Source organism: Artibeus jamaicensis, unplaced genomic scaffold, assembly GCF_021234435.1.
Source record: "Artibeus jamaicensis isolate MK-2021 breed Jamaican fruit bat unplaced genomic scaffold, CSHL_Jam_final contig_1128, whole genome shotgun sequence".
In the NCBI taxonomy this organism is placed as follows: Eukaryota; Metazoa; Chordata; class Mammalia; order Chiroptera; family Phyllostomidae; genus Artibeus; species Artibeus jamaicensis.
In genome coordinates this window covers 2,463,613-2,478,352 of record NW_026521220.1, presented here as the reverse complement: position 1 = coordinate 2,478,352, position 14,740 = coordinate 2,463,613, and the positions used below count along the sequence as shown (strand labels likewise).

At 62.8% G+C, this 14,740-nt stretch overlaps 2 protein-coding genes across 4 annotated transcripts; both read right to left on the bottom strand.

Moving 5' to 3' along the window:
- Window positions 1-3,144: 3,144 nt before the first annotated feature.
- Window positions 3,145-4,471, bottom strand: GP1BB (glycoprotein Ib platelet subunit beta). Its single transcript, XM_037141545.2, has 2 exons — window positions 4,296-4,471; window positions 3,145-4,026 (listed from the first exon to the last, which is right to left on the bottom strand). The coding sequence occupies exons 1-2, from the start codon at window positions 4,303-4,305 to the stop codon at window positions 3,416-3,418; spliced, it is 621 nt and encodes a 206-aa protein (XP_036997440.2). The 5' UTR covers window positions 4,306-4,471; the 3' UTR covers window positions 3,145-3,415.
- Window positions 4,472-4,571: 100 nt separating this feature from the next.
- SEPTIN5 (septin 5) lies at window positions 4,572-13,114 on the bottom strand. Of its 3 annotated transcripts, none has more exons than XM_037141525.2 (12): window positions 12,984-13,114; window positions 12,824-12,837; window positions 8,307-8,403; window positions 8,113-8,199; window positions 7,722-7,845; window positions 7,480-7,614; window positions 7,245-7,362; window positions 7,010-7,111; window positions 6,218-6,314; window positions 5,997-6,132; window positions 5,675-5,777; window positions 4,572-5,562 (listed from the first exon to the last, which is right to left on the bottom strand). In XM_037141525.2, exons 1-12 carry the CDS (start codon window positions 13,024-13,026, stop codon window positions 5,506-5,508), a joined length of 1,113 nt encoding a protein of 370 aa, XP_036997420.1. In that variant the 5' UTR covers window positions 13,027-13,114; the 3' UTR covers window positions 4,572-5,505. The 3 variants fall into 3 exon arrangements, with proteins under 3 accessions (XP_036997420.1, XP_036997428.1, XP_036997411.1); XM_037141533.2 differs by having other exon boundaries at window positions 12,824-12,834; XM_037141516.2 differs by lacking the exons at window positions 12,824-12,837; window positions 12,984-13,114 and adding an exon at window positions 9,051-9,603.
- Between the last annotated feature and the right edge of the window lie 1,626 nt (window positions 13,115-14,740).

The following is a 14,740-nucleotide window of genomic DNA, read 5'->3' as shown; positions in this document are numbered from 1 at the left end:
AAGAGGTCCCTTATCTTCCCGGCTGATGGGCTGTCAGCAAGCTGGGGGCGCGGGGAGGGTAAGAGGAAAGGAGCAGCAGGGAGGGAAGGGGCGGAGGGGGCGCTCACCCTTCCCCGTCTATCAGCGGACCCCGGCCCATCCCTCTCCACTCCCATGGGATGTGCCACCTGCCCGCCCCTCTTGGCGATCCTCCGCCCGCCATCCTGAGTAAGTTCTCAGTCTCCTGGTCTCTGTTTCTCTCCTTGGATCCTGGCTGTCTGCACCCAGCGCCGACCTCGCCGCCCGCCCCCTGCGTTTCTGCAGACTGCGAGCGCCCTCTAGTGCCTGCTAGGGGTCTTGGCGCGTGAGGGGAGGACTGAAAGGGGACAGCACCCACCCATTTCAGGGATGAGAACACCGGAGGCTCCCAGCGTTAGGTAACGGCTGTGTCTGCCCCGGGACTGCCATTTGGCCTGTCGGGGGCTCACTCTATCCAACGCTTTGACCCGTCACTCACTAGCTGGCTGCATGCAAGCTTGGGATGTGGCTTGAACCCCTGGTGGACCTCAGGGGCACAGACCAGGACTCAGTGTCCTGCACTACGTGTCTGGCCAGGGCAGGGCCAGGAAACTCTCTGCAGAGGACATTCGTGAGTGGGACCTTGAATAGTGTGAACATAGTTACAGCAGGAAGGGACAAAGAAAGGTTCAGAGACTCTGGCCTAGTGGGGCAAGGCAGACCAAGGCTGGGCCTTGACGGAAGGCAGAGGGTGCTGGGAGCCCAGGGGGGCTGGAGGGACACAGGTGTGGTCAGAGCACCCTCGGGCTGCAGGGCAAGGAGCCCTGACTCAGCCAGCCTGGGGGCTGGAGCTGTGGGAAGGCTGGGCAGGGCCTTCGAGCGGACGCTCAGCTGTTCCTATCAGGAAGGAGTCACGCCACAGAAGGGACCAGCCTGTCCGTGGGAAGGGGGCCCTGGAACTGGTGTGTTTTCCATGAGATGGAGGACAACGCTGAGGGGCACGGTAAGCCCCCTGGTCTGGGGGGAGGGGTCTATTCTCCTCCTCCCCAAACAGGGCCATTCAGGGGCACTGAGTTGGGACCATTCATTCCCCACACTCCTCAGAGACTGAGGCCCCGGGATCAGTGCGTAAAGGGTCAGCTCAGGGTCAGAATTGGCAGCCTGGAGAAGGTCAGCCATTGAGGCCAGGCCAGTGTTCTCCTATGGTCAGTACCTTGGAAGGGGCAGGCGCAGGAGCAGGTCTACATCATGGAGAACTGGCAAGAGGGGAGGTGGCTCCTTAGGTCTGACCACGTGGCACCATCAGCCTCTTTCTTCCATCCTGCCCCTCAGTGCCCCACGCCCACCCTCTCATTTGGGCGCTGGCCCAGGAGCCCTGAAGCCTGTGGGCAGTGAGCAGTGGAGCTGGCCTCCTGCTGACCACTCCCCACAGCTCCTGCTGGGGCCTCATCCCACAGCCTGGGGAGCCTCTTTCTCTCAGCCGGGGTCACCTAGGGTTCCCAGGGCTGCTTTCTTCTGGGCTCTGCATTCATCCCCTTGAGAGCCTCAGTGAGAAGGAGGGGGGGTCCCAAGGGCTCTGGGCCCAGCAGGAGACACATCTTGGGATCTGGTTTCCTGTGGAAAGTCGGGGGGATGCCTCCTAACCACGTTGGGACTGAGGTTAGGAAGCTGCCTGTGTACCTTGCTGTGACAACAACCATCACCTCTGACCCCACCAAGAGGCTCTGGGGTACTGGGCCACCCCCAGGGAAGGCAGGGTGGCAGTTCATTTGTACAAAGGAGCCACTGTCTCCGATGTGGTGATAAGCCTGGAAGCACAGCCGGATGCCTCACACCTGCCTACAAAGGCAGGGGTGGCTCCTGCCCCACGTCCCACCAGTAGCCCCGAGATAGCATCAGCCACACCGGAGAGTCATCCATCTTGTCCTACAAAGGCCAGGACAAAGGCCGTGTCAGCGGCAGCCTCCCCAACCCGGTCAGTGGAGGTCTGGACCTTCCTGTGCCAGGCGACTGAGGCCGGGGCCCGAGGCTCCACCGGGGTCCACGGAGAGCAGCCCTCACTGTTCACAAGGCCAGCCAGGTAGAGGCCACAGCTGAGCAGAAGCAGCGACTCGTGAGCTGCTCTTCCGGGCACCCAGGGCCCCAGTAGCTGCCTGTGCTGCACTGAGACGCCACAGTGGAGTCCCTGGCCCTGAGTGACTTCAGGGACCGAGAAGCCCCGAGTTAGTCTGCGCCGTTGGGGGAACCTTCCTGCAGTGAGTGGTGGCAAGGGGAGGACGTGAGTCCAGAGACCCTGCAACCCCCGGTGCCCACTGACCCCTGCGGGGACCTCCCATGGACCCCACCTTGAATGTCTCAGACACCACCCCACCTGCCCTCCAGAGCTTCTCAGTAGAAGTCCAGGCTGTTCCAGGCGGGCCACCAGACTGTCCTCACCATCCCCTTCATCCTGACTCCTCTGATGGCTGCCACCAGGGAAACCTCACATACTGAACTGTCCTCAGAGCCACCTCATGGCCTCCCTGGCCCCGGAAACTGCCACCCAGAGCATCTTCTCTGCCCTGCAGTGTCCACCCTGCCCCATGCAGTCCTTGCTGTCCCCACTGTTCCCACCGTCTTCTCACTGCCCCACAAAGTCCTCAGTCCCCGCGGTGTTCTAGCTGTGCATATAGCGTCCTCACTGCCCCGGAGTCCTCAGCCAGTGTCCTCTCCATCCCAGAGTGTCCTTACTGTCCAGCGTCATCGTTTACAGTGTCCTCACTGTCCAAACTGTCCTCACGTGTCCCCAGTGCCTCGTGTCCCAACAGTGTTCTCACTCTCCAGTGTCCTTCTCACTGTGTCCTCCTTCCCCAGTCTCCTCACTGTCCGCAGTGTCCTCGCTGCCCCCAGGGTCCCGTTACACGTTGTCCAAACCCACCAGTGTCCCCGCCACTCCACAGGGTCCCTGCCCTCCAGCGTCCTCACCGCCCTGCAGCGCATCATTGCCCTTTGGGCTTTCCTTCCCACTTGAGCTTCTTCAAGAGTCAGTAGCTGGGAAAAGCTATCGGGGTGTATGAAGGTGTGAATGTCCCCTTGAATAGTCAGTTACTCAGAGCTATTTCTGTGGTTTGGGGGAGAGGGTTTCCAGGTCTTTGGTGTAAAAACTGGTCGGATTGGGGAAGGGTTTATTCTGCACTGGAGTTTGGCATGAAGGACTCCACAGGGTTTGGGCTGCAGTTGGTCCCCTGGATCTGCCTGCGCATTCGGGGCGTGGACTCCCTGGGATTAAGGGTGGGCTTTCAGCAACTGGCCCCTGTGGGCCAGGGCCTGCAGGGGGTGTTTGGCCTGGGAAATGGTGCCTGAGTGGAGGAGAATGGGTCCGGGTTAGGGCCAGGGCTCCTTCGGGCAGGGTCCTGTGGAGCTGGCAGGCTCGCCTTGCTCAGCGCCAGTCCTCTCCTCTCGGGTCTCCAGCTGGTCCTGCCACTAGCGGGGCGGTCAGCGACAGGCGGTGCGCGGCGCGAGCGCGCAGCCTCCGCAGGCGGCACAGCAGCAGCGCCAGCAGCAGCGCGTGCAGCAGCCCGAGGCCGAGCAGCACCAGCGGTGCCACCAGCGACGCCCTGCAGAGCACTCCAGGCGAGCAGGCGGCACGAAGCTCCTCCTCGGTCAGGTAGGACAGCACGCGGCCGAGCAGGGATGGTGGCGCGGCGCAGCGCAGATCGCGGTAGAGCTCCCGTTTCAGACGACTCGCCAGCCAGGCACGCAGTGGCACCAGGCGGCAGTCGCAGCGCCAGGGGTTGTCGCCCAGATGCGCCTTACGCAGCCTGGGCAGCGTGTCCAGCAGCCCCGGTGGTAGCGCGGTCAGGTTGTTACCCGTCAGCACCAGCTCCGTTGTGTCCGGTGGGAAAGCGGCGGGCAGCGAGGCCCACGTCAGCCCGCGGCGCCCGCAGTCCACCAGCGTCCCGGCGCAGCTACATGGTGCCGGACAGCCCGCGGCCGGGCGGCTAGGCTGCGTGAGCAGCAGGAGCAATAGGCTGAGCGCCCCGCGCGGCCCTAGAAAGGAAGCGCTGCGGTGAGCTGGGTGGCCTGCTGGGCACCTGTCTGGGCTCCCTCACCACCCCGAGCGCTGAGCCTGACTCCAGCGCCCGCTGGAGACCTACGTCACACTTTGCCCGCAAACCTCACCACCCCACCACCCCGGGCACTGGCTGGAAGTTCCCTCTAAGTCTGACCCAAATCTTTCCCTACTGAAGCCAAAACGATGGGAGCGCCTCCCAACCGACTGGGCTCAGGGAATGGCCTCGCCCAGCCACCAGACTTACCAGAGCCCATGGCGAGAGGATGGTGGCCCGCCTTGCTCTGGAGCTGGAAGCACTGCTCGGAGAACCCGATGATAAGGCTGCCCCGCCCCTGCCGGGCCGGCGCTCCCGGTACCAGGCCCACAGCACGGCGGGCCGTCCCGCCAGAAATAACCCCAAGGCTGCCCCAACAGGCGCTGCGGCCGCCGATAGAGCGCTATCACCAGGGCCAGCGCCCTGGCACTTCCGCCCCGCCCCCCCTGCTCCCAGGGGCACAAAGAGCACTCGGACACCCGCAGCAACGTTCACCAACATTGTTCTCCTGTCGCCAGGACAGGACGGCATTCACAACTTAACAAAACTGGAGGATGGGGCTTGCGAAAGGGTTCATGCGGGTGGAGGGAGTGGGGGGAGGGCTAGGGAGCCCAGGGCAACAGTGCTGCTGGGGAGAAGGGACCCCCAGCCACAGGCAGGGAACAGCAGTCTAGGCATGAGGATTGCAGAGGACAGCCCACAGCCCCCTGCTCCTGCAGCCCTCCGAGAGCTGCAGCTGTGGGGGAGGGGAGGGGGCTATCACAGGCCTCCCAGCCCCAGGCCACCCTCCCCTGCAGCTGGCTGGCCTCCTTAGGTCTGAAGAGATCCTAAGCGCTTCCACAGCCTCGCCTGCCTGCTGAGCTACAGGGTGAGAGAGGACCTGGCCCACATCCACATGAGGCGAGGTCTCAGTGTATGCTGGGAGGCCCACGGGAGCAGGGGAGCACAGCTCCCAAGTCTCTGCTGTGGCACTGGGGTGGGGGAATAGGTTGGAGACCCCAGGGATCTGCTCCCCTATTCTGCCTTGGTTTACCTGCCTGCCTGAGTAGGGCCTGGAGTCTGGGTGCTGTGACCTTCTGGGGTGGAGGGAAAAAATCTCAAAAGTCACAGCCAACCCTAGCTCCTGCTCCCCCAAAGCCAAAGGAGGGGGCGTGTTGCCCAGGCCCCATGGAAACAGATACAAATGAAGGGAAGGGCTGATGCTGAGAATAAATTAGGGATGTCTGGAGGCTGTGACCCCGTGCCTCCAGGTCAGGACGGGGACAGTCCAGGTCTAGGTCACTTGGGATTGGGGTTGCAACCAGGCCTGTTAGAGGTCCAGAGGAAAAGGGTCGAGTCCAGGCCAGTTGGGGTTCAGGGGTGAGAAGGGCCAGTCGGAAAACCGGCAGCATATCCACGGCACTGTGGAGCTGGGGCGGGGTCACTGGTCCTGCATTTGCTGCTTCATCTTCTGCAGCATCTCCTGCATGCGCCTTAACTGAGGAGTGGGCCAGGGAAACCGGAAGGCGGGGTGAGAAAGGAGCCGGGAGGGTGCTGGCTCAGTCTCCAGCCCCGAGCCCCCGCCACTCCCCAAGCCATGCCTCACCAACCTCCTCGTCCTTCATCCTAATAAGCTTCTCCGTCTCAGCGTCGGGGGTGGGCAGTGGCAGGATGGGGATGGGGCTCTCCATGCGGTTGTCCTGGGTCAGTTTGCTGCAGGGTGGACAAGAGGGACAGTGCTGGTAGGAGGTTCAGCCAACCTCGCCACTACCAAGGCTGCCCTTCTCAGTTCCCACACCTGTGGGCTGGTCTGGGGAGACAAGGTGCTGGGGAGCCAATCTGGGGGCTGGTGCAAGGTCCCGGTCTAGGTGGGCAGCCTGATGTGCCCGAGGCCTCGAGGTGCACATCCAGGTCTGGGGTGGGGTGACGCACCTGGTCATCTGCTGGATGCAGTGCGCGCGGTAGTTCTCATAGTGCACGTCACACGTCACGTCCTTGAGGTCGTGCATGTGCGTGCGGATGAGCATGTTGCGCAGCTTCACGAAGTCGCAGTGAGCCTGGTTCTCCACTGCGGGGCAGGAGTGGGCAGTGGGTGGCGCGCCAGCCCAGGGGAGCTTTCCCACTCACGGGCTGTGCCCTATGCCTGGACTCACCTTCCACAATCCCCCAGGGGTACAGCCGCCCCCGGACTCGCTGCCCCTTGGCCTCCACCACGGTGTTGCTGCCGATAACCGCGAAGGGAGCGCTTTCCTGGGAAGAGGCCAGTGCAGGGGCTCACGCCCAATTAATATGGGTGCAGGGTTAGTGGTTGGAGAGGAGCATGGGCACCCAGGGTCTGGTCAGCCCCTCCAGCATCACCATCAACGGCCTCTCCCCAAAGAGATCCTGGTGTCACCAGCCCCCCACCTTATGGCCTCTCTGCTGCTGGCTGAGGCCAGAATGGGTGCAGCTTACATCTTAAGGCCTCTGACCGAGCTTATGCCTCCTAGCAATGCCCCTGCTGACTTTGGTTGGAGTCAAGGGCCTGCCTGACCCTGTTCCTGGCCTCTTGACCCCCTGTCCCCAGCTTGGGCTCAGTCATAACCACTCTAACTGCTGGGGCACTCAAAGCCACTCCCACCTCTGTTGCACAGAATTCTGGGAGCCACTGCATACTCAGCCCCGTGGCCACTGGCTGGGCCCCTCTACTGGTGACTCATGAGAAGACTGAGGAGCAGGGTCAGGATGGTGCCTTGTTGGCAGCTGTGCCTTTAGCTCCTGGCAAGAGCTCCGTGACTCACTAACCATGAGGGACCCAAACATACGAGCCAGGCAGGAACTTGGGCAACCCTAGCCCTCTAGGGCGAGGTGAAAGGACTCTACTGTCCACACCAAAGACCCCTATCCACCCCCCAAGCTGGACCTGGGCACTTGGCCCACCTCTGCCCAATGGACCGCATGCTCACCTTCAGTTCCCGATCCTGCTGCTTGAAGTCCTCGTCCTCGTCTGAGTCACACTCGGGGAACTGGTACACATGGATCCCAAACTTGTCGATTTCCTCCCGGATCTGCAGTGGGACAGGGCTCTCAGATCAAGGGTTGGCAAGGTCCCCTGGGTCTGGTGCGGTGGTGCGCAGGTTCAGTGCACCCGGTGCCCTCAGCCCAAGTCCTGGGCCAGGCCCCACTGCCACACAGGCTCACCCGCTCCTTCAGCTTCCGGATCTCACTGGGGACCAGACAGTCAGCCTTGGCAATGAGGGGCACAATGTTCACCTTCTCGTGTAGGGCCTTCATGAAACCTACATCCACTGGCCGCAACCTGCAGGGAGCACCCAGGGTGATGAGGGGCTGGTGGGGTTGATGGTAGAGCCGGAAGAGGGTGGGGGGCGCTCAGGGAGGGGATGGCTATGGGGTCTCGGCCCACAGAGTCACGCACCCGTGCCCGAATGGAGAGATAAAGTACAGGCAGCAATGCACCCGGTTGTCTTGGATGTTCTTGCGGTTGAGGCCACTCTCGTCCCGGAAATACTGCTCAAACTGCTGGTCCACGTAGTCGGTAATGGGCTTCCAGCTGCAGGCAGGAGGTGCATGAGGCTGGGCTGCGAGGGCAGCACACTGGCACCAGGGGAGACGGAGTCAGCCCGGGCAGGGACTGCTCCCTGGCCAGGCCTTCCTCACCATTCAGAGTTGTTCACGGCATCCCCAAAGCCCGGCGTGTCCACAATGGTGAGCTTTAGCTTGACGCCCTTCTCCTCAATGTCCACAGTGTGCTTCAGGATCTCCACCGTCTGGCTGATGCGCTCTGCAGGGAAGAACACATGGCTTGAAGGGACGTCTCTCACCCCTGACCCCCTACATCGAGTAGCCAGGATCCTTTCTCCTCCGTCTTAGTGTTTTGGCCCTGATCACAAGGCCTGACTGTGGTTTGGGCCACGCCTCCTGGACCCCCAGACAGAAGACTCATGTTGTGGGGAGAGAGAAGGGGCGCTGGATTCGGAAGGGTACCCTTTGAGGGGTCACACAGGAGGGGATGGTGAACCAGTGCCAGGGAAGCTTGGGGTCCACTTACCCTCAGCACTGAGTAGCTTCCGGTCCTTGTACAGGTCTGTTAGGAAGAGGCTGTGGACCAGCGTGGACTTCCCCAGGCCCGACTCACCTGCCCACAGGTACAGCGAAGGAGTCAGATTAGGTCTCAGGCCCCCACAGCAGAGCCTGGCCAGCCAGTGGCCCCAGCCACCCCGCCTGGGAGCCTGGCCCACTCACCAGCCACCATGAGCGTGAAATCAAAGCCCTTCTTCACTGACTTCCGGTGCACCTGGTTGGGCAGTGTGGCAAAGCCCACGTACTGCTTGTCGATATCCTGCGGGCGGGGATGGAGCAGGTCAGAGGTACCCTGGGGCTCCTAGGCAGCCCCATGCTCTGTCTTGTACCAGCTCAGGCAAGGAGGCAGCAGAAGACAGAGTCCCCAGGGTGGGCATTTCAATGGCAGAAAGGGGGCGAAGGCCTGGAGGCGGGAAGGCAGGTCAGAGGGTGGCTGGTGAATGCACCCTTGCCCTGGCTTCAGAGAGGGGCTTTGGCGGGCCTCAGGACGATGCCTGTGTGTGTTCGCCCCCGCGTGTAGGGGGACACGTCTGGCTGCAGCGGACACAGGCAGGGTCCTCCCTTGAGTGGTGGACAAAAGGCACCAAAACCAAGGCCCTTCGGACATGCCCCAGGTCCTTCATAGGAAGGAGAAACCCAAACTCAATAATCACCCCTCCCAAGTGTACCCGGGGGCGGGAGGCCCCCCGTGGCCCAGATCCAGCCGCGGGGGTGGCTGGCTGCAGCAACGACGGAGCAGGGGCTATTTATAGATAGCGGCGCCGAGCCACCCCCGCTGGCGGGTCCTGAGCCCACCCTCTGTGGGCCCTGGCACTGCGGGCCCCCGTCACATCCCAGAGCCCTGGGACCTGGCCCCAGCAGACGCGCACACACTGACCCACATTCCACTCCCCTCTCCACACACACCTTGAGCCGCCTTTGGGCCTGAGTCCGCGGCGACAGCAGCTGCTCCACCAGGCGGTCCTGGGGCGCCGCCAGAGAGTCCATAGCAGCGAACCCCCCACACACACCCTGCTGACGACTTGGGACCCCAGACCAGGTCAGGCCGACAGGGGCCCAGCGCTCTCGAGGGGCTCAAACGCTGAAGTGCCTCGAAGCCCTGTTCTCGTTCCCGTTTTAGGGACACGGGAAGTGAGCCCGGGAGGCCGGACGTGGCCCACCCGGGGTGCCGCCGACCTCGGAGGCCGCGGGAGCCATCCTCCTGCCTCTGAGGACCCGGACCCGCCCCAGACGCGCGGCGTCGCAGCCACAGCCGGCCCCGATCCGCACGCGAACCAGAGGCGGGGCTCCGCGCCGAGACCGCCCCGCTCGCCGTCGCCGGGAAACGGTCGCCTGGAAATTGGGCCGCAGGCGGAGCCACCGGAAAGCTGTCGCGGAGGGCCGGGCCGAGCACAGGCGTGGGGGGACTCGGCGCGGACAGGGAGCCCACGTCCCAGCTGTGACAGGACCCACGGCCTCAGTCCAGACGTCGGGACAACCCGGGTAAAAAGGGGTCAGGGGAGGCGGGTCCCACGGGTGGGCCGCTGGGGCGTGTGGAGGAGAGGCTGTGGCCGCGGTGTCCCGCCCCTCCAGAGGTGCAGTGCAGCTTCCGTCCGCCAGAGGGCGCCGGAGGCCGCACCCACGCAGGACCAGCCCGTGCCCCGGGCCTTCCTCGCAGACTCCGCGAGAAAGCTGCCGGCAGTGTCACAGAGTCCAGACTAACTACGGGCACAGTCCTCCTGGCACTGCCCCTCCCCTATGCTTGGGGCTGAACTGTCCCTTCCCTCTGGTGTGTGCGCCTGTTTGTATGTTTAGGGCTACTTAACTGGCGCGGCCCCAGAGACATAGCAGGGAACTGGGTGAGGACAGAGCCCACCTTCCTCAGGAATCAGAGCCAACCTCAGCCTGGACCTGCCCACCCCAGGCCCAAGGAGACTTACAGCAGGAAGGGGCCTGTCAGAGCACTAGCCACCTACCCTGCTGTACCTCTGGAAACTTGGAAGCTGCAGCCAGCATGTCACTCCACAAACCTGAAGGCCACGCATGCGTTGCCATGGCTTTCCCCAGAAAGCCCTTGCCAGAGGAGGGGTGTGTGGATTGGGCCCCTCCCTTCCCACGGGCACTCCTGAGCCTCTCTGCCTGCTCTGACCCACAGAACTAGGCACTCGGGGACTAGAGAGCTCCAGCCAGCTCAGCCCTTACCCCCTGTGGCCACCCCAGGGACCACAGTGTTCTCCTGAGCCACCAAACTCTCCCCAGGACGCAATCTGAACAAGACCGCACTGGCCGGACAAAAAGGGAGGTCTGGCTAGACTACGCGTGACCGTAGGGACAGGCGGACCCCAGCTCTCTCCCACCCACCCCTGCTGAGGAGCCTCTGTCCCTTTGTCCAGGCTCCTGGTGCTGCTGTGGGGCCTGGAGCTGCTGGCACCTGGGGAGGAGGAGTGGGCCCCCAGCTGGGAACAGGAGAGTCTTTCATGTGAGAGGAGAGTGTGGAGAACAGGGGAAGCCACAGGCACCCTGTCCTCGCTCCAGGCCATGCTGACCTGTAGGAGGCCTCTGGACTGAGTCCACTTTAGACAGGGCCCTCAGACCAACACCCGCTCAGAAGACTGGCATCTCAGGCCCAGGGCCTCTCCAGAAAGACAGACAGACCTGGGTCTGGGCTCAGGCTTGAGGGAGCCTCAGCTCCGCACAGCCTGGTATCTAACGGAGCTTGTGGCTTCCAGATTGCTTCACTTCCACCCCAGGTTAGGCAGCCTCTGGGAGCCGTAGGTCGGAAGGTTGGGAGTCTCACTCCCAGCTCTCAACTTGCCTGCCGCATCACCCAACTGTGCCCAGACAGGGTCTGTGGACTCCCTGGGGGAGCCGAGGAAGGGGCCCTGTCGCCCCCTTTCTCTGGCACTGAAGCACAACAAATTCTCCTCACACTTCCTGAGCCCTAGACGCACAGCTGTGCCCACCTCCTCCTGGAGCCTGAGACTCTCGAGGCATTTCCATTCTTAGAATCGCCCGAGTCAGCTCTGGAAGCAGTCACCAGAGCGGATAGAGCCTCCATCACTGCCTGAGACTGGGTGGGGGTTGGAGGAGGGGGCACAGAGTGCCACCAGAGACCTCTTAGTGCCTGAGATGCAGAGGAAGCACAGAGAGCTAACGGAGCTCCCCCCACTCCCTTTCATAGAGTGTGAACGAGCCACGGCTCAGTAACACCAACAATGGCAACAGTGAAGCCCAGTCGTGCTCCCCCCAGGTCCACAGGAGCCTGCTCCAAACACCTGGCTCCCTGGCCCTGCTCTGGGGCCTCCCCCTCTGGTCGCATGGTGATCTCTCCCTCAGTTTCCAGGGGCAAGAGATGGGTGAGGCTGGTACCTAGCTGACTTTGAAGGGGAGGTACACACAGGGCTGAAGGGGCTCACACGTCAACAGGAGAGGTCCCGGGTGGTCCTCGATAGCAATTGCTGAGCCCAGTGGCTCCAAGTGACTGCAGGCCCAGGAGAAGCCATGGGAGCTGGTCTCCCAGGCCTTTCCTCTCTCTCCCTAAATCAATGGCTTGGTGGCATGTGTCTCTGCATCACTGTCCCACTCACTCACGATGGGGAGGCAGGTCCCCTGCCTGGGCTCCCTTGGGAGCCCCTCACTGGCAGGGTGAGGTTGACGGTGCCCCTCCCCATGAGCCTCATGAGTCCCAGGGCGGGGCGTGTCCCTGCCAGGAGACTGACATCAGGCAGCCAGTGACTCCCAGCCCCCACCCCACCTACTGGGCCTCATCTAGCCCACCTGCTTACTCTGGGCCTGCACTCCAGGGTTCCATCAGCGTCTACCTGGTACATGAACCCCCATCCCCGACAGGGTTGCAGGGCCACCCTGGTGCCAGAGTTGGGCCCTTCTTTTCTCCACCAAAGATAGCTGTTCTCAAGCCAGAGAGGCTCTAGCAGGGATGCTCCAGAGTCCCCGGACCACCTGGTTAGCCACCCACATCCCCCTCTCCAGGTTTCCAGCTCTGTTTAACCCCAGCCTCCTCTGGGTTTCACGGTGGGTGCCCAGGCCAGCCTCCTGTCAGGTCCTGCATTCCTAGAGGGTGGGGACCAAGCCGACCCCTCTGCGTGACAGGCCTATTTGTACCCACTAGGTTGGAAGACCCTTGCTGGGCTCCATGATGACTCAGACCAGGCCCCGGAGACTCCCAGTCTGGGGAAGAGGCCTGGCCATAGATCAGCCCCAAACTGGTGCGGGGGAAGAAAAGACATAAGATGCAGAAGAGTAGGGTGGGGTGGGCAGAGGCTCCCCTGTGGGGCTACTCAGGGTCTCTGCTGGCCGGTGGACACAGAGACCCTGCCCCCAGGGTCCCCCAGCCTGTAGCCTGCCGTAACCAGTGCCCTTACTCCAGGTCCTCAGCACACAGCCTGAGACCAGGTCAGCCTGAGATGCAGGTGCTGGACCAGTGGGAGAAGGGCACGCAGCTGTCACACCTATAGGAGGGGTGCACACTCCGGCTGTAAGGGTCAGAGGCCAGACCCCTGGGTCGTGGCGCCCACTCCTCCCACCCGCAGCCCCAGGCACCGCAGCACTGCCCAGGCTGACAATCGGTTATCAGGACAGGGTGGGGAGACGGCCCGCAGGGGCGGGGTCGCGCCTGGGCGCTGGCAGCGTTGCTACCACAATAGGTGACAGCCGGCCGGTGGGCGGCGGCGCGCACGTACCTGCTTGTCTTCTGCTGGGTCAGGGTCGGTGCGGGGTCAGGGTCCGGGTCCAGGCGGTTCCGGTCCGGCGAGCGGGGGAGAGACGGAGAGACATTGTGAGAGACGAGCAGGCGGCGGGGACAAAGGCGCGCGCGGGCGCGCTGGCGGGCGCCAGGCTCACCTGGAGTCGCCAGCTTGCTCTTGTACCTCAGGCCTGTGCTCATGGTGGCCGCCGGCGGGGGACGTGCGGCGGCGGGCGCGCGGGCGGGGCGCGGCGACGAGCGGCGAGGCCGAGGCCGAGGCCGGGCTGCGGGGTGACCGGCCCTCCGCGCGCCACCGCCCGCCCCGCCCGCGCGCCCGGCAACCAATCGGCGCCTGCCGCGCCCACGCGCGACCCAGGGCGGCCCACGGGGGCGGGGACCCGGGTGCCCCCCACCCACTCCCGCATCCGCGGCCTGGGGGCCACACCCCTTTCGCCTGGTGGGCACCTTGCCCACCGCCCCACAATCCAAACCCAGGCCACTGACCATCCCACCCTGTGGCTCATCCCAGCTCCTGCTCTGCAAACCCCTCTGCTCCGCAGACCCACACTGGGGAAAGGGGGGTTCTGGCTTTCTGTGCTGGAGAACAGCAGGGGCACGTGAAGGGAGGACCAGGGCTTGCACCCCATTTGCATGTGAGCAAGTGGAGGCCCCAGACCTACAATGAAGACGGAACTCTCCGCCGTGAGTGCCTCCCATCCCTTCTGTCACAATCACACTCCCAGGACCCTCGGCCCGGACCTTCCTGGACTGCTCCCAGGTGTCACATCTGGAGCCTTTGGTCCCTCAGAAAAGGACAGTTAGATCTGTGGTCACCACCTCTCCAGGTGAGGGCCCCTAGGAGGGAGATGACCTGCTGTACCCTCCACAGGCAGATGTTCCTGTCTCTCCAGCCCCTCACGTGGGGCTGATTTGATTCCGCCCTTGGCCCATGGGCTGGGTGGGGAAAGAGGCTCCTGCAGCTCCTAGTCTCTGACTCGCCCCCCGTGTAGCACAGGGTCTGCTCTGTGAGCATCAGCAGCACCGTTCCTCTGCCAATTCTGCAGCCAAAGCACCCTCACCCCGTCCTGGGGCCGGCAGCCTCCTTCTGGTCCAGGCCTGGGATAAGCCTGGGACGCTTCACTGCTCCAACCACTCATTCAAAGCCTCGGGACCCGGTGTGTTCAGAATTCAGAATTCTTTGTATATGTTGTACATTATATGACACTTCTCTGGAACTTAGGGCCATACCTCACAACCATTCACATTAAGATTTTTGTTAGGGAGCACCACTATTCAAAGGAACTGAAGAAAAATAAAGACCATAATAAATTCGGGTCCAGCTTTGCCACTGAGTTTCAAAATCTTTGTTGCAGAGCTTTGGGGGATTTGGAATGTGGATAAAAGGAGTGGGGCCGGCCCTGACTGGTGGGGCTCAGTTGGCCGGGGGTCCACGTGCCTGGTTCAATTCCCGGTCAGAGCAGTGCCTGGTTTGTGGGTTTGGTCAGGGCTCTTGCATCAGTGTTTTCCCCCCTCTTCCTCCCTCACATCTCCTCTCTCTAAAAATAGATAAAATCTTTAAAAAATAAAAGGAATGGGGCCAGAGGGGACACACGAAGTGCCAAAGAAGACTTCCGAGCTGTTATCAGCTCTAAGGCTCTGTGGGAACCCTGTCTAGGGGGCCTGTAGCTTTGCAAGTGGTTCAGCTGGTCAGTGCAAAATGACACGTGGACATTTAGCATGGACTGACCCATGCAAGCCTGTGCTTGTGGGGACATAGGAGGAAGAACAGTAACCTGCCCCTGACCAGGCAGACATGCCCCTGCAAAGGGCCCTGACGCTGGATGCCACTCTTCTCGGCTCAGGGGATGGGGCCCCAGGCGGTTCTGGCCCAGGGGGGTCGAAATTGGCCTTGAGG